Raw genomic sequence first — 24,153 nt, forward strand, 5'->3', positions numbered from 1 at the left:
TGAGATACTAAGCTAAGGGATTGATTAATAGAGAAGCAATGGCAGACATTTAAGGGGATTGTGCAGAATACTCAGAATAAGTATATTCCTAATAAAACAAATTCCAAGGAGAGGGGCCACCATCTGAGGTTAAGGAAAGCATCAATCTAAAGGTAAAAGCATATGACATTGCACAGGTGAGTTGTGGATCAGGCAATTAGGCAGATTATAAGAAACAGCAGAGAATGACTAAAAGGTTGCCAGGAGTAAAAAAAAACTGACAGTATCACAGGAAGTAAGCTAGGAATATAAAATATTTTCTACAGATATTTAGAAAGGGAAAAATTGAGTAAAGTAAACATTGGTCCTCTGGAGAGTAGGATTGGGGATTTAATAACAGATGGGAAATGAATAAATGTTTTGTTTCTTCCTTCATTATTGAGCATACAAAAGACTTTTCAGTAATAGGTGTCATTCAGGAATTGGAAAGGAGAGAGGAATTTAGTAAAATTGCAATCATGAGAGAAGTGATAATGAGCAAACTGATAGCGATGTGGGCTGACAACTGCTTGGATCCTGATGGAATTCACTCTAGGATCTTAACAAAGATGGCAAATGAGGTAGTGAATACATCGATGTTAATTTTCCAAAATCTTTTAGATTCTGGAAGGATTCCTTCAGACAAGTTATATAACTTGTCAATTCAAGAAAGGAAGGAGGCAGAAAACAGGAAACTGTATGCGCGTTAGCTTAACATCTGTTGTCGGGAAGGTGTTCGAAGCAATTATTAAGGAGGTTACTGTTGAGCACTTAGAAAACCTCAAGGAGGAAGAGTCAACAAAAGAAGTAACATGCACTGTGGGTAAAGAGAAGTCTGTGGATATACTGTAGTTAGATTTTGAGAAGGCACAATGTGCCACATAAAATGTATTGTCAAAGTAGTAGCTCCTGAGATAGGAGGTAACATATGGGGTGGACTGACACCTGACTGACTGGTAGAAAACAGTGAGTATACTTAACTGTGTCTTTTTCTGATTGGCAGGATGTGAAGAGTGGAATCCACAGGAATCTGTATTGGAACTTCCTGTCTTAATTACTTGGATGAGGAAAAGAAGGCGTGGTAGCTAAATTTAAAGATTGTAGAATGATAGTTAGGGAAGTATGTTATGAAGAGGACGTATGGAGGTTACAGATGGATATAAATAGGTTGAGAGAGGGAACAACATCCGGCAGATGAATACAATGTGGGAAAATGAGAAGTTGTTCACTTTGGCAGGAAGAATAAAAACAGTATTATATAAATGAAGAATGACTGCAGAATTGTGAAGTATAGAAGGATTTAGGTATTCTGAGTCACAAAGTGTTAGAATGCAGGTGCAGTAAATGATTAAGATGTCTGATGGAATGCTCGTCTTTTATTTGGGAGGAATTAAACATAAAAGTAAGGATATTATGCTTCAGTTATACAGGGCAATGATGAGACCACATCTCAAATACTGTGCGCAGTTTTGGTCTCCTTATTTATGGAAAGAAATATAATCGATAGAGGTGGCTCAGAGGAGGTTTATTTGAACCTTGAATGAGCAAGTTGTCTTAACCAGAAAGGTTGGACACACTGTGCTTGTTTCCATTAGAATTCATTGAGGAGAAAGTGAGGTCTGCAGATGCTGGAGATCAGAGCTGAAAATGTGTTGCTGGAAAAGCGCAGCAGGTCGGGCAGCATCCAGGGAACAGGAGAATCGACGTTTCGGGCATAAGCCCTTCTTCAGGAATGAGGAAAGTTTGTCCAGCAGGCTAAGATAAAAGGTAGGGAGCAGGGACTTGGGGGAGGGGCGTCGGAAATGTGATAGGTGGAAAGAGGTCAAGGTGAGGGTGATAGGTCAGACTGGGGTGGGGGCGGAGAGGTCAGGAAGAAGATTGCAGGTTAGGAAGGCGGTGCTGAATTCGATGGATTAGACTGAGACAAAGTGGGGGGAGGGGAAATTAGGAAACTGGTGAAATCCGAGTTCATCCCTTGTGGTTGGAGGGTTCCTAGGCGGAAGATGAGGCGCTCTTCCTCCAACCGTCGTTTTGTTGTGGTCTGGCAATGGAGGAGTCCAAAGACCTGCATATCCTTGGTGGAGTGGGAGGGGGAGTTGAAATGTTGAGCCACAGGGTGGTTGGGTTGGTTGGTCCGGGTGTCCCAGAGGTGTTCTCTGAAACGTTCCGTAAGTAGGCGGCCTGTCTCCCCAATATAGAGGAGGCCACATCGGGTGCAGAGGATACAATAGATGATGTGTGTGGAGGTGCAGGTGAATCTGTGGCGGATATGGAAGTTTCCTTTGGGGCCTTGGAGGGAGGTGAGGGGGGAGGTGTGGGCGCAAGTCTTGCACTTCCTGCGGTTGCAGGGGAAGGTGTCAGGAGTGGAGGTTGCGTTGGTGGGCGGTGTGGATCTGACGAGGGAGATCTGTGGATCTGACAAACTTCCCTCATTCCTGAAGAAGGGCTTATGCCCGAAACGTCGATTCTCCTGTTCCCTGGATGCTGCCTGACCTGCTGCGTTTTTCCAGCAACACATTTTCAGCTCCATTAGAATTCAGAAGAGTGAAGGGTGGCTTATTTGAAGTTTATAAAAACCTTAAATGTTTTGACAAAGTGGACATGGAAATAGTGTTTTCTCTTGTGGGTGAGTCCAGAACAAGGAGGTACTGTTTTTAAAATTGGGGGTCTCCCTTTGCGGTCAGAGATGTGAAGAACTTCTTTCTTGGAGAGAGTTCGATTTGGAAATTCTTTGCCTTGGAAGATGGAATCACTGAATATTTTTAAGACAAAGGTAAATAGATTTGTATTAAACAAGGGAATCAAAGGTTAATGGTGGTATTGAGAATGAAATAACTACAGAGGCTGGTATCCCATCACCAAGTCACCCTTTATTCCTTGTGCACAGTACACTGTCTGTGGCCAGCCAGTTCAGAGTCAGTTCCCTGAGCTAAGGAGACTCTCCATTGCTTGGTTATATTGGTCAGCCAGGGCTTTATGATCGGCCCAGGTTAAGAACCCCAATCAAGGATCTCATAGCCAACAAAATCCAGCTGGTTGCAGTCACTACAGGGAATGTAGAACTTGAAACACAAAATGATCAACCATGATGTTATTGAAGGGCAGAACAGATTCAAGGACTTAATGACCTATTTATACTCCTAATTCATATTTTCATTTGTTTGTTTATTATATATGAATTTGGTACACATCAAAGTTTACTAAGTCAATACTAGACAGGTGGAACTTTCCTCCTTTGTCATCTTTATCCAGCCCTGGGTCAAGTATAATCCGAGGATTGATAGGCCATGAAGTTACCATCTCGTAATGAGTAAAAGTAGTTCAACCAAAGAATTTTCATGAAATAATAATCACAATTCATACTGTGAACAGAAAAGTTGTTCAGTATAAAATGTGTTCAAAATGATTTCCTTCAAATAGTGAGCTGCCTTGTGGCACAATTAGACATATTTCTGTTCTTGTTTTATGTTAAAGATTCAGTGGTGATCTTCATTTCCATTTCATGGATTGCAATGGATGCTGGTAATTGGGTGATTTAAAAAATGAAGGAATACAGACTGGAAGAAATCTCAGATTGCATATCAATCAGGAATTTGTAATAAATGATATGTGCAACTTTGGTAAAGCAGTTCAAGGGAAGCCTTGGTCACCCATGAACGCTCTTTATAAATGTGACTCAATTTTAATTGAAAGAATAAACCATAACAAGTCACCTTCAAGTCTGAGATCATTGCTTGGAAATTATTCATAAACGCTTGACTCATTTGTTCTGTGTTTCATCTTTCATGTTTTAATGTGGTTTGGGGTGGTTTTACCTGGCTATAAAGTTGATAATTCTTACTTTAGGAAAAAAAGATTGGATATGCTGGGCATTTGTACATTAACAAGACTTAAATCCGACATTACTCAGGTAGAAATGATTAGTTAAAAATACGAGGAAGAAAACATGCTTTTTATCTTGTGCGAAAGAAAATTTAAGATAAGGAAGTCCATTATGCTCCTGCATGATGGTCTTCAGTCCCATTTCTGTGTTAGTTTACATAATTGATTAAATATTTGTTGTTATTATCTTTCCTTTTCTCCATTAAGCAAGTCATAGGTTTCAAGTACTGCAATTTTAATTTCATAGTAACATAGAAAATAGGGGCAGTAAGAGTTTATTTGGCCCTTTGAGCCTACTCCACCATTCATTATGATCATCACTGATCATCCAAATCAATACCTTATTTCCACTTTTCCCTCATATTCTTTGATCATCCAGTTAGCCCCAAGTGCTATATTCAACTCCTTCTTGAAATCGTACAATGTTTTGGCCTTGTCAGCTTTCTGTAACGGGAAATTCTATACTCTCTGGGTGAAGAAAGTTCTTTTCATATCAGCCCTAAATGGACTTCACTGTATTGTTAGACTTTGACCCCTGGTTCTGGACTCCCTTATCATCAGGAACATGCATCCTGCATCTATTCTGTCCGTTAATGTTAAACTTTTATGGATCTGTATGAGAACTCCGCTCATTCTCCCGAACTCCAGTGAATATAAACCTGACCGATTCAACCTCTCCTGCCAGCATCCATCCTGCCATCTGAGGCATCCGTCTGGTAAACCTTCACTGCACTCCCTCTGTAGCAAGAGCGTCCTTACTCAGATAATGATCAGTTTTGCTCTGCCTATAATATTCCAGCTGAGATCTTACCCAAACCCTGTATAATTGCAGCAAGGCATCCCTGCTTGTACAGGTCGTTCTGCTATAGCTTTTCATTAACACAAATTTGCTATAATGCAATTGACGAATTGGGGACATTGCGTCTAAAGCATGAATTTTAAAATAGTGTTGGTTGTAATGCGGTTAAGTCGCTAACACTTTAAGCACTGTTTCTAAAACATGATTTTTCTATAATGCGGCATTGCACAAGAACGTAACCATCACGTTAAGGAAGAACTACCTGTACTTGAATTCTCTCACTGTGAAAGCCAATGTACTATTTGTTTTCTTTATTGCCTGCTGCACCTGCATGCTTGCCTTCAGTGACTGGTGTACGATGATACCCAGATCTAATTGTCCATTCCCATCTCTTAATTTATAGTCATTCAAATAATAATCTCCTTTTCAGGTTTTGTTCCCAAAGTAGATAACCACACATTATACTGCATATGCTGTGCATTAGCCCAGTCACTCAGGCTGATGAAATCACATTGCAACATCTCTGCATTCTCCTGACGGCTCACCCTTCCACCCAGCTTTGTGTCATCTGCAAATTTGGAGATATTGCATTTAGGTCCCTCATCTAAATCATTACTATATCTGAATAACTGGACTTCAGGCACTGATCCTTGTGGTACTCCACTAGTCACTGCCAACTGCTTGGAAAAAAACCCGTTTATTCCTGCTTTTTATTTCCTGTCTGCCAACCAGTTCTCTATCAGTAAATAATGGTAAGATAAGGATTGAGATTAGATTTCTCTGTAAAACAGCATTATGATGTTCATTGTTGAACTGAATGACTGAACAATATGTTCAAAGTTTGTGAGAAGATTTGTAGCTTGGATGCTCGTTGCTGTGGTTCTGTTCGCCGAGCTGGAAGTTTTTGTTGCAAACATTTCGTCCCCTGTCTAGGTGACATCCTCAGTGCTTGGGAGCCTCCTGTGAAGCGCTTCTGTGGTGTTTCGTCCGGCATTTATAGTGGCCTGTCCCTGCCACTTCCGGTTGTCAGTTTCAGCTGTCTGCTGTAGTGGCCGGTATATTGGGTCCAGGTCGATGTGTTTGTTGATGGAGTTTGTGGATGAGTGCCATGCTTCTAGGAATTCCCTGGCTGTCTTTTGTTTGGCTTGCCCTATAATGGTAGTGTTGTCCCAGTCAAATTCATGTTGCTTGTCGTCTGCGTGTGTGGCTACTAGGGATAGCTGGTCGTGTCGTTTCGTGGCTAGTTGATGTTCGTGGATGCGGATCGTTAGCTGTCTTCCTGTTTGTCCTATATAGTGTTTTGTGCAGTCCTTGCATGGGATTTTGTGCACTACATTAGTTTTGCTCATGTTGGTTATCGGGTCCTTCGTTCTGGTGAGTTGTTGTCTGAGTGTACCATACATCAAGAACATCTCTGAAATGACAGCCAGACTACTGCGACCACTAGGACTTATAACAGCACACAAACCAACAGCCACACTCAGCATGAGCAAAACTAATGTAGTGTACGACCAGCTATCCTTAGTAGCCACACACGCAGACGACAAGCAACATGAATTTGACTGGGACAACACTACCATTATAGGGCAAGCCAAACAAAGAACAGCCAGGGAATTCCTAGAAGCATGGCACTCATCCACAAACTCCATCAACAAACACATCGACCTGGACCCAATATACCGGCCACTACAGCGGACAGCTGAAACTGACAACCGGAAGCGGCAGGGACAAACCACTATAAATGCCAGAGGAAACACCACAGAAGCACTTCACAGGAGGTTCCCAAGCACTGAGGATGTCACCTAGACAGGGGACGAAATGTTTGCAATAAAAACTTCCAGCTCGGCGAACAGAACCACAGCAATGAACAATATGCGTTAGACGTTTGAAATATACAGTAGTCTGAACTATTGAATTAGGCGAAAGTGAGAACTGCAGATGCTGGAGATCAGAGCTGAAACTGTGTTGCTGGAAAAGCGCAGCAGGTCAGGCAGCATCCAAGGAGCAGGAGAATCGATGTTTCGGGCATGAGCCCATCTTCAGGAATGAGGAAAGTATGCCAAGCAAGCTAAGATAGAAGGTAGGGAGGAGGGACTTGGGGGAGGGGCGTTGGAAGTGCGATAGGTGGAAGGAGGTTAAGGTGAGGGTGATAGGCTGGAGTGGGGGTGGGGGCGGAGAGGTCAGGAAGAAGATTGCAGGTTAGGAAGGTGGTGCTGAGTTCGAGGGTTGGGACTGAGACAAGGTGGGAGGAGGGGAAATGAGGAAACTGGAGAAATCTGAGTTCATCCCTTGTGGTTGGAGGGTTCCTCGGCGGAAGATGAGGCGCTCTTCCTCCAACCATCGTGTTGCTATGGTCTGGTGATGGAGGAGTCCAAGGACCTGCATGTCCTTGGTGGAGTGGGAGGGGGAGTTGAAGTGTTGAGCCACGGGGTGGTTGGGTTGGTTGGTCCAGGTGTCCCAGACGTGTTCTCTGAAACGTTCCACAAGTAGGGGCCTGTTTCCCCAATATAGAGGAGGCTACATCAGGTGCAGCGGATGCAGTAAATGATGTGTGTGGAGGTGCAGGTGAATTTGTGGCGGATATGGAAGGATCCCTTGGGGCCTTGGAGAGAAATAAGGGAGGAGGTGTGGGCGCAAGTTTTGCATTTCTTGCAGTGGAAGGGAAGGTGCCGGGAGTGGAGGTTGGGTTAGTGGGGGGTGTGGACCTGACGAGGGAGTCACAGAGGGAGTGGTCTTTTCGGAATGCTGATAGGGGAGGGGAGGGAAATATATCCCTGGTGGTGGGGTCCGTTTGGAGGTGGCAAAATGACGACGGATGATACGTTGTACATGGAGGTTGGTGGGGTGGTAGGTGAGGACCAGTGGGGTTCTGTCCTGATGGTGATTGGAGGGGCGGGGCTCAAGGGTGGAGGAGCGGGAAGTGGAGGGGATGCGGTGGAGAGCATCGTCGACCACGTCTGGGGGGAAATTGCGGTCTTTGAAGAAGGAGGCCATCTGGGTTGTTCGGTTTTGGAACTGGTCCTCCTGGGAGCAGATGCGGCGGAGACGAACGAATTGGGAATATGGGATGGCATTTTTACAGGGGGCAGGGTAGGAGGAGGTGTAGTCTAGGTAGCTATTGAATTGTTGAGTTGTGCGCAATCGAGAAAACAAAAACATAGCAGGAAGAAAAATTTTGTGTCAAACACATATATACCAGAAGTGGTCATAGGTTGGGCAAGAACTATAAAATGGATCATGCTGATTAATAGATTTGTTGAGTAGAGCTTAACCCTCAGTGATTTGGCCTCATGCCCAGGGCTTTATTCTCAAACCTGCTCAATTTTGAACTGTGTTTATGCAGAGATTATTTTAGTAATAAGTAACTACACCAAGGAAGCTATTATTTGTGCTTTAATTTTGATAAACTTGTGTATTTGCATATTTGGCCTGGTAGGAATTGTCAGGATTTATCTTGGTCATTTGAAATTGGAGTGCAAATGTGTTTTGTTGCTCTGATGCTTTGCTTTCCAAGATATAAATAATTTACTGCATTTGTGTTACCATGGATAGCAGTGACTTATAGTGTCAGACTAATGTACCAAAGACATCACTACACTTCACAGACACAGCCATTTCAGAGGTAGAGTAAGAAAAGTAGAGGCATCCAATCTTTCACCTGAAGCAGAATCAATTCTAGCTCTGTTGTTCACCATGTAGAATGTAAGTGGACCTCATACTCAGTTTGAAGAAGGCAGATTGATGACAATTTAAAGGTGGCTGGAAGATTCATCTAGCTTGGGCTAAAGGGAAGAGATGTCTGATGTAACCTTCATGGTGAAAGTTGGTTCTGGGTTTAGAAATTCCCTGGTTAGGAAAATAACAGCATGGATGCCATTGGGAACAGAGAATAAATTTGGACTGTCCACAAAGTATCCATTTAAGGGGCAACACAACATCCAGTCATAGCAGGAGATATTCAGTGTTCTAACCTAAACAAGATAATTTGTTTTGTGGTTTGAAGTACACATTGCCTACTCAACAGTGTTTATTAAATGGTGCTTTTGATTTGTTTATTACAGTGAAAAAGCCTTCAAACAATAAATCTTCTTGTGTGATCCTTTCAGTCAGTTGCTAATAATTCAAATCTTTCTTGTTTTAAAGTTATTGGCCTCCATGGAAATCAAAAAATGTAAACTAAAGTAAAAAGTAGATTGCTGTAGTCCTACCAGACTATAAGGCTGCTCTCTCATTAGAGAGAGACAATGGTGGTGGTTTAACCGGAGGGTCACCATGTCTCAGATGAGGGAAGAGGTTGTGAAGGAGACTCGTTCTTGGCAAACTCATCAATTATAGGAAGTGAACCCAGGCTGTTGGCATTATCTATGTATTGCAAACCAACTATCCAGCTAACTGAGTTAACTGACCTGGATGACTACCGTGACACCATTGGCAGAGAATTATATTCATCTTCTATACAGCATGGCTGTGTATTGTTTCTTATGCATCTATATTTACTTGAGCAAGATGCTTTTGTGTTATGAATGTGACCGTTCCAACTGCTATCAATTACCAATGTTGGACCCCTTTGGACATGGGCAGCTATCTGTGTAGGGGCAGTCATGTGAGCAGCAATGAGACAGTTAATGTCTGCATGATCAATGATCACTGTAGTTCATGTGGCCAAAACAGAAATTATAAGTTGAATTCAAAATCTCTGGAGCCCAGTGACATTACCAGTGATGAAAGGTATCCCTTCATTTCAGATCTCTATCTGTGAGCAAGAAAATGGCTCTAGTGTGAAATGTGAAAGTCGTCTAGAGAGGAGTACATTGCATTGTAGTCAAAAGGCAAATGTTGTTTGTATCTTTTATTATTCGTTCATGTAATAAGGACATCGCTAGCTCAGCCAGAGTATGTTGCCCATCCCTATTGCTGTTGGTCTGGAGTCACATGTAGGTCAGAACAGATAAGGAAGGTAGTTTCCCTCCCTAAAGGAGAGGGAAACTGAAGGACATTTAGTGAACCAAATGTTTTTTCTTCCTGTGCATTAACAATGGTCACCGTTAGATTCCAAATTCCAGACTGTTATCAAATTCAATTTCCACCATCTGCCATAGCTGAATTCAAGCCCAGGTCCCCAGAATATTTCTTGAGCCTCTGGACTAATAGTCCAGGGGTAATACCACTAGGCCATTGCCTCCCCTGTGTGTTGAGGGGAGCTGTTGATGAGTATGCGATATAAAAAGGAGACTTGGTGCAGTGTACTGTTGTTATTATAAAAGATTCAATTGCAATAGAGGAAGGAAGATTTCTTGTACTGGAGAAGTATGTATTGTGTAGACTGATGTTGTGTGCTTTGACAAAGCATCTTCCTAAGAACATGAAATGGAAAGGCATAATTCTGTCCTTTCTCACCTCAGTAAAGTTATTGAACAGTCTTTTGCACTTGATCCATGACATTTGCATTATGTTCTGACATTTACGTTCTCAGCTATTTCTTATCAAGCCTATCTTGGCATTTGTCTGCTCAGTCAAAACTTAGAACAGTATGCCAAAAAAAGTGCCATCTCAGCAGATTGCTCTTACCAAATTATCCACATGTATGCCAGCAATAAGTAAGAAATGAAAGGATGTCTTTGCTTTAAGAGAGATTTTAATTTGAACTCAGACCTGTGGAATTCTCCTCCCTCTAACACCATAAAAGCATAGGCACCTTGACAGCACAATTCAAATGAGGCTGGGCCATCAAAATATTCTGGATCTCCTGCTGGTGCCATCAGTGTATCAAGTTTTGGGGATGGAGTAGGGGGCTGCATGATGGCAGGTGCCACCAGCTTGATGCACTCTAAGTAATAATCTATACAACTCAGATGATACACACCATCTTGCATTAGTGTTAGGCCACTTCAAAGTAACCAAAAACTAGTAATTTTTCTTAACCTCCAAAACTTAATCCTGAAAATTGGGTACAGCACCAAATATAGTACAGAAATTTCACAGGAACTGTTGGTATTTAATTGCCTTCAGCTATTTCATTTACTTCGATGGAAGGAAATCACGTTTTTGAGGGTTGGTGGCCACCTATTTGCTGTGCAACAATCTTTATCTCAGCAGTGTCAATGTGAGTGAGTCCACTGCAGATGGGACACCTTAATCAGGGACAAGGTGAGACCAAGACCTTGCCTGAATCATGCTGACTGGATCGAGAAGGAGGGATGCAACTGAAAATGACTGGGTGGGGTAAAGGAAAATATGGGCTTGGGTAAAACTCCAGGGGAGGAAATGGCATCTCTGATGGGAACAGGGTGACCAAACATGAGGTATCCTACCCCTGACCTTACAGCATGCACCAGCCCTTACTGAGCAATGTATGCACTTGGTTTGTACTCCTCTTCATTGTCTCGTGGGGTTGTAAAATTGAGACCGTCATTATTGTCATGCCTGATACGCTTCGGACAAAGTAACTACTGAAGCTTATATTTAACTATTTTGCTCTTTCTTATGAGCATTGGGCTAGTTAAAATTCTCTTGAAAATTCCAGATTCATGAATTAAGGTTAAAGCTCAGTAAGTACATTGTTTCTATTTTAATCTCATAACTAGAGATCTTTATTCAAGATTATTTGTGAAGTTTAACATGGAGAACTGCATGCAGTATTTCTTTTTCTCTATTTATGAATGTACTCATCTTAATCCTCAAATGGACACACAAAATGAAATGAGCATTATATTAAAACATGCTGTCTACTTCATCTCATATTACAGATAAATTTGAGGACAACCTACGATCCAGTTACTTTTGGAGACCAAAAGGTGTGGAGCTGTGTTTTGGAATCAAACACTATGCTGGCAAGGTATAAACAATTTTTAAGAGAGAAAGAAGATTGATATTTAAAATGCAATTCTTTCATATTAGCTTTATTAAAATGGGCAATAGAATTTTAGAGTCATACCACACAGAAACAGAACCTTCAGTCCAACCTATGCATGCCGATCAGTAGCCCCATCTATCTGCATTATGCCCTATCCCTCCAAAGCTTTCCTATTCATGTACCTGTCCAAATGTCTTCTAAATGTTGTAGTTGTGTCTGCCTCTAAGACTTGCTCTGGCAGCTTATTCGATATATGCACTACCATCTATGTAAAAAAGTTGCCCCTTAGGTCCTTTTAAATCTTTCCCCTCTCACCTTAAACCTATGTCGTTTAGTTTTGGACTTTTCTAACCTTGGAAAAAGACCTTGGCTATTGACCTTAGCCATGCCCTTCAGCCTCTGATGCTCCAGCTAAAAACGTCACAATCTATTCAGTGGACAGGGTTGTTAAGAAAGCATATGGTGTTTTGGCTTTCATGAACAGGGGGATTGAGTTTAAGAGCTGGGAGATCTTGTTGCAGCTCTATAAAACTTTGGTTAGACCGCACTTGGAATACTGTGTCTAGTTCTGGTCGCCCTATTATAGGAAAGATGTGGATGCTTTGGAGAGGGTTCAGAGGAGGTTTACCAGGATGCTGCCTGGAATCTTATGAAGAGAGGTTGACTGAGCTCGAACTTTTTTCATTGGAGAAAAGAAGGAAGAGAGAGGACCTAATTGAGATGTACAAGATAATGAGAGGCATAGATAGTGTTGATAGCCAGAGACTTTTTCCCAGGGCAGAAATTGTTAACACGAGGGGTCATAGTTTTAAGCTGTTTGGCGGAAAGTATAGAGGGGATGTCAGAGGCGAGTTCTTTACGCAGAGTTGTGAGAGCATGGAATGCGTTGCCAGCAGCAGTTGTGGAAGCAAGGTCATTGGGGACATTTAAGAGACTGCTGGACATGCATATGGTCACAGAAATTTGAGGGTTCGTACATTAAATTTACCTTACCTGAGGATCAATGGTCGGCACAACATCGTGGGCTGAAGGGCCTGTTCTGTGCTGTACTGTTCTATGTTCTATGTTCTCCATATGACTCAAACCCTCCAAGCAAGGCAAAATCCTTGTAAATTTTTTTCTGTACGCTTTCGAGCATAACAACAACTTTTCTATAGCAGGGTGACCAGAATTTACACAGTATTCTAAAAGAGGCCTCAACAATGTCTTGTACAGCCTCAACATGACATCCCAACTCCTATATTCAATGCTCTGACAATGAAAGCAAACATGCCAAACACTTTCTTCACCTGCGATGTCACTTTCAAAGAACTATGAACTTGCACCCCGAGGTCCCTCTGTTCAACAATGTTCCTCAGGGCCATCAACTGTGTAAGCCCTGCCATGGTTTGCCTTACCAAAATGCAACACCTCACATTTGTCTAAATTCTTGGTGCTTATCGGCCCATTGGCTCACCTGATTCAGAACTCATTTTACTATTAGATAACCTTCTTTACAGTCCACTGTGCCAAGAATTTTAATGTCATCTGCAAACTTACTAACCAATCCTTCTATATTCTCATCCAAATCACTGATATAAATAATGTAGTAAGTATGACTTGATATACATTATTGGGCACTTCCATTTTAAAATAAAATAGCTTCTATTTCCATCAGGGTATTTCTAATTTCTGACAGTAAAATATAATAACACAGAATATTGGATATTTCAGTAATGTTCTGTCACTGTTCAATACTTAACAGGTTTTTTATGATCCATGCGGTTTCCTTGAGAAAAATAGAGACACACTTCCTGCCGATATAGTAGTTGTACTTAGGACATCAGAAAATAAATTGCTGCAGCAACTTTTTTCCAGTCCACTCACTAAAACAGGTAGGATTGCTGTTGGATTGTCTGCATGGCACTCTATAGCCTTTAATGTATCATATACTGGAACTGGATTGTCTGCATGGCACCCTATAGTCTTTAAAGCATCATATACTGGAATTAATATTATTTGAATTTGGTTCCATGGTCATTGAGCAAGCTAGGTTGAGTATTAATGATATTTGTCCTTTTTTTCAAAGCCATAAAATATAAGAATTTTTAATGATAGGAGTCCTTTGAAATAGTATGTGATATTGGAGTATTGTACGCAGTTTTAGGCCCCATACCTCAGGAAGGACGTACTGGCCCTGGAATGTGTTCAGAGGAGGTTCACGAGAATGGTCTCAGAAATGAAAAGCTTAACATTTGAGGAACTTTTGAGGAACTCTGCGTCTATACTTGATGGAGTTAGGAGGATGAGGTGGTTCTAATTGAAGCATACAGAATACTAAATGGCCTTCTCAGAGTGAATATTGGGAAGATTTTACTATTGGTAGGAAAAATTAGGACCCGAGGGCACAGCCTTAGAAAAAAAGGAAGATCTTTTAGAACGGTGATAAGGAGAAACTTTTTCAGCCAGAGAGTGGTGAATATTTGAAATTCATTGCCACAGAAGGCTGTGGAGGGCAGGTTATTGAGTACATTTAAAACTAAGATAGGTTCTTGAGTATCAAGGTGATCAAGGGTTACGGAGAGAAAGCGGGAGAATAGGGTTGAGAAACTTATCAGCCACGATTGAATGGCAGAGCAGATTCGATGGACTGAATGACCTAATTTCTGCTCCTATGTCTTATATATTCCTACAATATGACATGGTATCTGTTGGCTACATGTAAAGATCTTTACAATGAGAGTAATCTGATATGTGGTTAGGACAAAATCCCCAGCACCCTTAATGTGGTTATGTGTACAAATACTGAGAATATGGATATGTTTTTTTTAGATTAGATTACGTACAGTGTGGAAACAGGCCCTTCGGCCCTTCAAGTCCACACCGACCCACCGAAGTGCAACCCACCCATTCCCCTACATTTACCCTTTTACCTAACACTACGGGCAATTTAGCATGGCCAATTCACCTGACCTGCACATCTTTGGACTGTGGGAGGAAACCGGAGCACCCGGAGGAAACCCACGCAGACACGGGGAGAACGTGCAAACTCCACACAGTCTGAGGCGGGAATTGAACCCGGGTCTCTGGCACTGTGAGGCAGCAGTGCTAACCATTGTATGTTGTATAGGACCTGAAAAAAACTTGTTAACTTTGACAATACAATTGGAAAATACAATTAAAAATCATGTGATAAAAATTAATTTTGCTCTTAAAATTACTGCCAGTATAGCAGGATTTAATATGTTCAGATGGCAATTGTGCTATTTAAAATCAAATGCTTTTTGGAGAGGTTGAATCAAAATATATTTAAATACATTGACATATTTTTAAAAAGATAGAAATGTTTGATGTTTTAAAAAAACAGTAGTGATTTTGGCAAAATTCTAAAAGTTCTTCCTTTAAATAAATTACAGCCAATGGCAAAATTAGCGTCAAACTTGAAATAACACAAATATTTGATGTTAAAACTAACTCAAAATACAAATATGTGTTGAAAAGTAGTTACTACTATTCAGATTATAATTAAAGAAAAATACTGGATTAAAAACTTGATTAGGAGCAATTGATTTCCTGTAAATAAACAGAATAAGGCTCCATGTAAGATAAACTAGGAGAAAGTGAGGACTGCAGATGCTGGAGATCAGAGCCGAAAAATGTGTTGCTGGAAAAGCGCAGCCTGCTCCTTGGATGCTGCCTGACCTGCTGCGCTTTTCCAGCAACACATTTTTCAGCTCCATGTAAGATAAGTCAAGTGAAATAGTTGACACTGCTACACAAATAGGGCAGCCTAAAATGGCAGAAATTTGATAGCAGCCAAAATGTACTTTAATACCAGTTGCATCTTTAAAAGAAGAGCATGCAAACTAAGGTATGAACCTTGACTAAAAGTGAGCATAACCTTGACAAATGATGGATCTAGACTTGGAGAGCAGGAACCCAAAACAAAAGAGGAGCAGTCAATGCATTAAATTCAGCCACAGTAGATTAAGTTAAAAGGGAAAATTTTAATGTCACATGTTTGAAGAATATTGGTCTGAATTTTATCCTCAGCCTTGGGACCTTAGGGCAAGAAGCAGGTCCAAACCTTGCAACTGCTGCTGGTGAATCTAACTCTTAATTGTCTACTCATCGTTTGTGGGTGGGTTTGTGATGTTGCTGGCCGCATTAGTTGATGGCACACTTAAGTGATTTTTACTGGTCACATTGCTAAATAGCCTTGATTCCAAAACTGCAACCTTAGTTTTAGAGCTTCAACATGCAGATGACACTTCTGTGTGCTCTCACTCGGAAACCAAACTATAGGTCACCGTGGACTCCACTCTCAAAGCATGTGAGAAGACGGGCACCTGATTAAAGACCTGGAAAACCAAGATTTGGAGATGCCGGTGTTGGACTGGGGTGTACAAAGTTAAAAATCACACAACACCAGGTTATAGTCCAACATGTTTAATTGGAAGCAGACTAGCTTTCGGAGCGACACTCCTTCATCAGGTGATTGTGGAGGGCTCGATCGGAACACAGAATTTATAGCAAAAATTTGCAGTGTGATGTAACTGAAATTATACATTGAAAAATTGATTGTCTGTTAAGCCCTTCATCTGTTGGAATACAGTGATAGTTTCACTTCTTCCATGTGTAAATCACAAAACCCTTTTTTTTAAAGTTGCATTCTCGGGTTAGCTGTTAACAATGGTGATAGCTAGACAATATGTTGAAGGAGTTAGCCCCCTGTGTTCTCTGTCTATGACCTGATGTTTAGATTGATTCCAATCTAAAAAGTGAGATAACAGAGTTTTACATAAATTCATGCAGTTTTTGAGCTCAGAGTTCGACATGAACGTATGCAGTTTTTGAGCAAAGTGCAATGTAACTCTGCAAGTACAAATTCACCACACAAAATATATGTGTGCATGTGGGCCTTTGTCTGTCTGTGTGTGTGGGGGTTGTGAGTGTGAGAAAATGTGTGTGTGTGTGTGTGTGTGTAGAGTGAGTTCAGAGTGTCTTAAGTCTGTGAGGGGGTGCATGTGTGGGAGTGTGTGTGTCTGTAAGGGTGTGTGTGGGTGTCTGTGTGCGCGTCTGTGTGTACCTGTGTCCGTGTGTATGTGAGAGTGTGTGTGTGTAGGAATATCTGTGTGTGTGTGTGTAGTGCAATGGTGATCACCTGTAATGTGACATGAACCCAAGGTCCCGGTTGAGGCCCTCCCTATGGGTACCGAACTTAGCTATCAGCCTCTGCTCGGCCACTTTCCTCTGCTGCCTGTCCCGAAGTCCACCTTGGAGGATGGTCACCCGAAGGTCCGAGGCTGAATGTCCTGGACCACTGAAGTGTTCCCCAACTGGGAGGGAACCCTCCTGTCTGTTGATTGTTGTGCGGTGCCCATTCATCCGTTGTCGTAGCCCTTGCTCAGTTTCCCCAATGTACCATGCCTCCGGGCATCCTTGCCTGCAACGTATAAGATAGACAACGTTGGCTGAGTCACATGAGTACCTGCCATGTACAAGGTGGGAGGTGTTCCCATGTGTAATAGTGATATCTATGTCCACAATCTGACACGACTTGCAGCGTCCACCGTGACAGGGTTATATGGAGTTGTCCTGAGAGCCGGGCAGTTTGCTACGAGCAATGATTTGTTTGAGGTTTGGTGGTTGTTTAAAGGCAAACAGTGGAGGTGTGGGGAAGGTCTTGGCGAGGTGCTCATCCTCAATGATAATGTGTTGCAGGTCACGAAGAACCTGGCGTAATTTTTCAGCCCCTGGGAAGTACTGAACAACGAAGGGTACCCTGTCAGTTGCAGCACGTGTCTGTCTCCTGAGGAGGTCATTACGGTTCCTTGCTGTGGCACGTCGGAACTGGCAGTCGATGAGTTGAGCATCGTACCCCGTTCTTGTGAGGGCATCCTTGAGTACTTCCAGGTGTCCGTCACGTTCCTCCTCATCTGAGCAGATCCGGTGTTTGTGTAGGGCTTGTCCATAGGGAATGGCTGTTTTAATATGTTTTGGGTGGAAGCTGGAGAAGTGTAGCATTGTGAAGTTGTCTGTGGGTTTGCGGTAGAGTGTGGTGCTGAGGTGTCCGTCCTTGATGGAGACGCACGTGTCCAAGAATGAGACAGACAGTCGAGAGTAGTCCACGGTGAGTTTGATGGCGGGATGAAATTTGTTGATGTTACTGTGTAGTTTTATCAGTGACTCCTCGCCGTGGGTCCAGAGGAAGAAAATGTCATCAATGTACCTGGTGTACAATGTTGGTTGGAGATCCTGCATAGAGAAGAAATCTTGTTCGAACCTGTGTATAAAAATGTTGGCATATTGGGGTGCAAATTTGGTCCCCATGGCTGTTCCGTGTGTCTGGATGAAGAACTGGTTGTCAAAGGTGAAGACGTTATGATCGGGGATAAAGCGGATGAGTTGTAGGATGGTGTTTGGAGACTGGAGTCGCGACACTACGGATTTCTTACAGAAACTCAGCACCCACAGACCAGTCGAACCGGGAACATTCCTCGTCACAATGGACGTTTCCGCACTCTACACCAGCATCCCCCACAAGGATGGCATTGCGGCAACAGCCTCAGTACTCAACACCAACAACTGCCAGTCTCCAAACACCATCCTACAACTCACAGACTTAAGACACTCTGCACTCACTTTACACACGCACACACACACACAACACACACACACACTTGCTCACACTCACAACCCCCACACACACAGACAGACAAAGACCCACATGCACACATATATTTTGTGTGGTGAATTTGTACTTGCAGAGTTACATCGCACTTTGCTCAAAAACTGCATACATTCATGTCGAACTCTGAGCTCAAAAACTGCATGAATTTATGTAAAACTCTGTTATCTCACTTTTTAGATTGGAATCAATCTAAACATCAGGTCGTAGACAGAGAACACAGGGAGCTAACACCTTCAACATATTGTCTAGCTATCACCATTGTTAACAGCTAACCCGAGAATGCAACTTTAAAAAAAAGGGTTTTGTGATTTACACATGAAAGAAGTGAAACTATCACTGTATTCTAACAGATGAAAGGCTTAACAGACAATCAATTTTTCAATGTATAATTTCAGTTACATCACACTGCAAATTTTTGCTATAAATTCTGTGTTACGATCGAGCCCTCTACAATCACCTGAAGAAGGAGCGTCGCTCCGAAAGCTAGTGTGCTTCCAATTAAACCTGTTGGACTATAACCTGGTGTTGTGTGATTTTTAACTTGGAAAACCAAGGTCCACTTCCAATTACCTCCAACAGCACAACACCTCAGTACTAACCTCCTTCCCTTAACAAAAGCACCAGGCTACTTCTTGAAAATGTGGACCACTTTCTATGTCTTTAGGGTCCCTCTTATACAAAGGCAGACAAAGACAATGAAATTCATAATTTCATGCCTTTGGCTGACTGAGCGATATATTAATAAAATCCTCTAAAACTGGTGGCAAGAAAGTTGATCCAATAGCAGAGTCCTCTCCCAAGTGAATTTGCCCAGGTTTGAATTGCTAAACATTCACAACTATCTACACTGGAAGGATTAATGTGATTCATAGGCCTTTCACCATTCTGCTGAAGTAACTGCTCTACTCTGAAATTTTTTTAGATTAGATTAGATTAGATTAGATTACTTACAGTGTGGAAACAGGCCCTTCGGCCCAACAAGTCCACACTGCCCCGCCGAAGCGCAACCCACCCATACCCCTACATTTACCCCTTACCTAACACTACGGGCAATTTAGCATGGCCAATTCACCTAACCTGCCCATTTTTGGACTGTGGGAGGAAACCGGAGCACCCGGAGGAAACCTACGCAGACACGAGGAGAACGTGCAAACTCCACACAGTCGGTCGCCTGAGGCGGGAATTGAACCCGGGTCTCTGGCGCTGTGAGGCAGCAGTGCTAACCACTGTGCCACCGTGCCACCCAAAATTGATCATGGAGATTCCCAGGAGGACATCTAGAAAATCACTAACATGTCTCCAACGCATCCTTGATATGGTCAAACATCACTTCTAACTTATGGGAAACCCTGACTTGTAACTGGCAAAATGGGGAAGGCTCGTTTGGATTGGCACCAAATACATCAAGAGATTTAGTAGGGAATACGCAGAGGCAAGGTTGAAGCTTTAGAGGGAGTACACAAACAATTCATTTACTCAAGCACCTTCAAACACCACCTGTCCTGCATATGGCAGCGTCCGCAAATTGTGCATTGGACCAATCAGCCATTTTAGAGCTCATTCAGCCAGACTGGTAGCAAGCCATTCTGAAGGATCTAGCTACTAATGTGGGTTGAATAATTCAAGTAAATGGTTACATGAGGAAGCTGATTTAATGTTATTAGTAGTACCGTTGATGGTTAGGTCCATGTTTATAACAAAAAAGATAATGGAAATTGTAAGGTTAAAGCTTTGCTTGAAACATTTTCATCACTTGATTTTTTGAAATTCCCAGGGAAATTCCAAATGAAATGGTTATTGTTGAAATGTGCTCTATGTTGTAACATGATTAAGGTGAACAGACTCTGCAAAATTATTCAATTGTCACAACAGAACTATATAATTTTTACAAAAAGCAGGCAAAGGAAATCTTTCCCTTTGGAATTTTCAAATTATGAAATGCAAGGTTGACTATTTCTCAAGAGTTTTCAAACTAATGGTAATTGCACTGCATTGCTCATTTTGTTGTTAGAAATTGCCAGTCAATTATGCAGCTCAAGAGGAACAAGCAATATTCTTTTTGCCCTATTACACAAAAATTTCTAATTACAATTGCAATATTATAAGCACTAAAAGTGTGTCGAATTTATTTATTTACACTATATTAAATCAGTATATGAGGTGGTTACTCTTCCATCCAAGAATGTTTTGGCTGACAACCATCTCTTCCTTATATTAAATCACCTCCTGTATGCTTTTGTGGATGCAGAAAAAGTGCATTGCCTCAGTCTCTCAGCAGCTCTCTGAATCTTAAAAATAAGACAATTCTAGGATCCTCAGCAGTTTGGCTGAAGTAGATTTAACGTTTGCGTTCAACTTACAGCTATGTTATTGGCTTTTTGTAATGCATTAGTTTCAAGAATTAATTCAAAATTCTCATTAATTCAAAACTTCCTTAATGTTTTCTCTTTATTTGTGAACAAATAAAACCTGATTGATAATGAAAACAATTGTATGTATTTGCACAAAAACAGAAATTGCTGGAAAAGCTTTCTGTTTTGTTTCTGATTTACAGCATCTGCAGTTCTTTCGGTTTTTAATTGTATATATTTGCATATCTACTCATGACTCTGAGTAATAAATGACATCTGCCGCTTGTGCTTTTTCCTGGTATAAGAGGGAGACAGCATTTTTAAATAACCACATGCTAATTAATTGCCTTAATATCAGAGTAAGTAAACCTAAAATAATATATTTGACAATTATTTATTGCATAACAGAGTACAGGAAAGCAAAATCTTTGGCCATACTTCATATATTGACACAGTTACAATGTCTAGGGTGGAGTGGTGCTGGAAAAGCACAGCAGATCAGGCGGCATCCGAGGAGTAGGAAAATCGACGTTTTGGGAAAAAGCCCTTCATCAGGATTGATTCCTGATGAAGCGCTTTTGCCCGAAACGTTGATTTTCCTACTCCTCGGATGCCGCCTGACCTGCTGTGCTTTTCTAGCACCACTCTAATTTTGACTCTAATCTCCAGCATCTGCACTCCTCACTTTCGCCTAGTTACAATGTCTATGCCAGTCAGTATTCCTAGTTAAATATTGCAGACCACAATCTATACCCTAGGTCTCACTCAGTTAAGTTGTTCCTACTATTCTAATGAAAGAGTGGATGTATGTGGACCTATCCTCAAACATTGTATAATACGTAATAATCTGTTTTCTGTCTATTTACTGTTAAACCATGTAATTGTGCATAATAGCCTTCTGTTTCCCTTTTAGCCACCTGTGCTACACACTTTCTACTTAGAACATAATCAATATTGTTTCAGAGCTGCACCCTTAGGGAGCACATTTTTATCATACTGAGGACACTTCAGTGCACATGTATGAATCGAAGGGAAGAATTGACAGTGAACAAGTGCATTCGAGCATTCATGAAGATGTTTTATCTGGATGAATTAGTAATCTAAGCATTTCTATTTTTAAAAATAGCTGTCCATCATTTGTGGAATTAAAAGAAAATTAATTAACCCTTATACTTCATTCTGACATTCCCACTTCACAGCTTTTTGATATAGCAACACATTAATTATGCTGCCCATTTGATTAGCTTGTTCTGAAGTTTACTTTAAAACAATTCTGTTAACATTTCTCATATATTTCGTTCTTAGTTCATCACCACTGACACCAGTATTATTTGAAACCTTATAGCTTGACCTTATAGCTTGAACCTACTTCTGTGTCCAATTATTCCTAGCTACTTCATCAATTACCATCTTACTTTATAAAATCAAAAGTGGGATTATTCACTGTTAAATCTATTTGCAATTTCTCTGATGACGAAGCATCCTGTGCCTGTTGGCAGTAAGGCTGGATTACCTTCAGGCTTGGGCAAGTAAGTGACCAATATTTGCACTACATATGTGTCAGGTAACCATCAGGCAGCAGTTACTGAACTCTTCATGTGAACACCTTAAGACCAGCATTGGTCAGGAACCAGCTATATAAATTCCATAGCTACTGGAGAAAATCAAAGACTGAGTATTCTGTTGGGTGTGGCTCATGTTCTGATGCCTAAAAGTTTACAATCTTCAAGGCAGAAGTCTTAAGTGGCAGAGTGGCTTGAATCAACAAATTACCCCTTGATCTATCTGCCTCAACATTTTTGTCATATTCTCCTTCCTTAAGTATGTCAATTTATAATCCCTTCAAATGTCAATTGAAATTCTCATTCTCTATTACACTACAAGAATATCTTTTCTGCTTTTTCCCTCAGCTGCAGCACTGAGCAACCATTATCTTAAGTGATTTCAATTTCCATTTTAACTATTTGTCCTCTGAGATCATTGCCTTTCTGTTCTCTCCCTTACTCTTCCTTAAATTAAATGTTCCAACCGTTTTCAGTCTTTCCTTAATCTTATAACCTTACATGGCCTCACTGCTCCCAACATGTCAATCACAAGTAAGGCCAATAAATCCTTGCATTATTGTATAGCTACATATCTTTGTTCCCCTTTCCAACTTTGGTTCTTTTGGCATCTGTGGCCTGCTCTGCATTGGAGAAACCAAACTCAGACTGGGTGACTGCTTTGCGGAAAATCTCCGGTCCGTTTGCAAGCATAACCCTGACATTCCCATGGCTGGTTATTTTAACACAGCATCATGTTCGCATGCTCACTTGTCTATCCTTGGCATGTGGCAATGCTCCAGCGAATCACAGCATAAACTGGTGGAACAACATCCCGTTTTCAGACTAGGCACTTTATAACCTTCTGGACCTTCAGATTGTGAACCCACTCCCATTCCTTCCCTTTCTTTGGGTTTTGTTTGTTGCATTGCAATCTCTGTCACTATATTGTCTCTCCCCTTCCCCCAGTCCACAGTCTGTTTTCTCCTGTTTGGCATTGAGACACACCATTATTCTGCTGTCCTCACATTCCAATTAGTTAATCAGCACTTCAGCACTATCAGCAACCCCTTCCTCTCCAGGACCCCATGTCCGCACCCCCCCCCCCCCCCCCCCGCCACAAACTATAGCATAAATGCAGCGCCCTTCACACTACATGTTGACTCTGGTGAGTCATCTAGACTCGAAACGTTAGCTTGCTCGCTCACCATGGATGCTGCCTGACTGGCTGTGATTTCCAGCATTTTTTGTTTTCAGTTGTTCTCCACCTGTCACTGTGTCATAAAGATTTCTAAAATTCACTTCCAACTGCATTTTCCATCCAGAGCAATCACTCTTGATTCGCTGTTAATCGACTCGGTCATACCCTTACCTCTGTATTTGATACCCGAGTGGCTTTCAAAACTGCAAATGAAGTGCCCTGCTGTTTCTGCTGTTGCAACCACCTTCTTGAGGAAATTAGGAATGGGCAATAAATACTGGTCAGGTCTGTTGCACCCACACTTGTTATCTGCTTTCTTAAGTGCAAGAGATGCAGACTTGAATGTATATGACAGATAATTGGTTTAGCCATTGTTACTTGTATGACTAGACTCCATGAAACAATATTGGGTTCACCTCTCCTCTGCCAACATTTAAAAGATTCAACCTAGAATGCAGAGATTCCTGGCTTCTTTTCTCCATTTGGCCCCTCTCTCTCTTATTGGACCAAGTTTCCTCTCAGGTTTCCTCCTTCCCTGGTACTGATCTTGCATCTTTCTCCAGTTTCTTTTCAATCGCATCTCATGTCTTCCATTAACTCTTTTGTTTATGAAAGCCACTTCATGCTTCTCAACCCCACTCTTGGTATTCTGCTGACAACCAAACTTCCCTTTTTGGTCCCTGTGTTAGCACATGCTATTAATGGTTCATCTTAAGTACTCTCCCCTGTCATGCTTATATCTGGGGTCACAATTTCTCTCCTCACGAAAGAACCTTTGGTCTTTTCTTGCAGACAATAGCCCTATATCCAATTTCCCATTCCTCTTCAAAGCTAT

The 24,153-nt window shown here is 41.6% G+C and overlaps 1 protein-coding gene across 8 annotated transcripts in view; it reads left to right on the plus strand.

Annotated features, from left to right (window-relative positions):
- The window catches only part of myo3b (myosin IIIB), a 581,719-nt gene that overhangs the window by 249,285 nt on the left and 308,281 nt on the right, over nt 1-24,153 (plus strand). For all 8 annotated transcript variants that reach the window (XM_087989045.1, XM_043693701.2, XM_043693699.2 and 5 more), the window contains 2 exons: nt 11,446-11,534; nt 13,297-13,426. In XM_087989045.1, the coding sequence (XP_087845171.1) occupies nt 11,446-11,534; nt 13,297-13,426 (219 nt within the window). The remainder of the gene's footprint in view (nt 1-11,445; nt 11,535-13,296; nt 13,427-24,153) is intronic.

This window comes from Chiloscyllium plagiosum, unplaced genomic scaffold (assembly GCF_037043375.1).
Source record: "Chiloscyllium plagiosum isolate Xiang-an unplaced genomic scaffold, Cpla_swu_hap1 HiC_scaffold_7, whole genome shotgun sequence".
In the NCBI taxonomy this organism is placed as follows: domain Eukaryota; kingdom Metazoa; phylum Chordata; class Chondrichthyes; order Orectolobiformes; family Hemiscylliidae; genus Chiloscyllium; species Chiloscyllium plagiosum.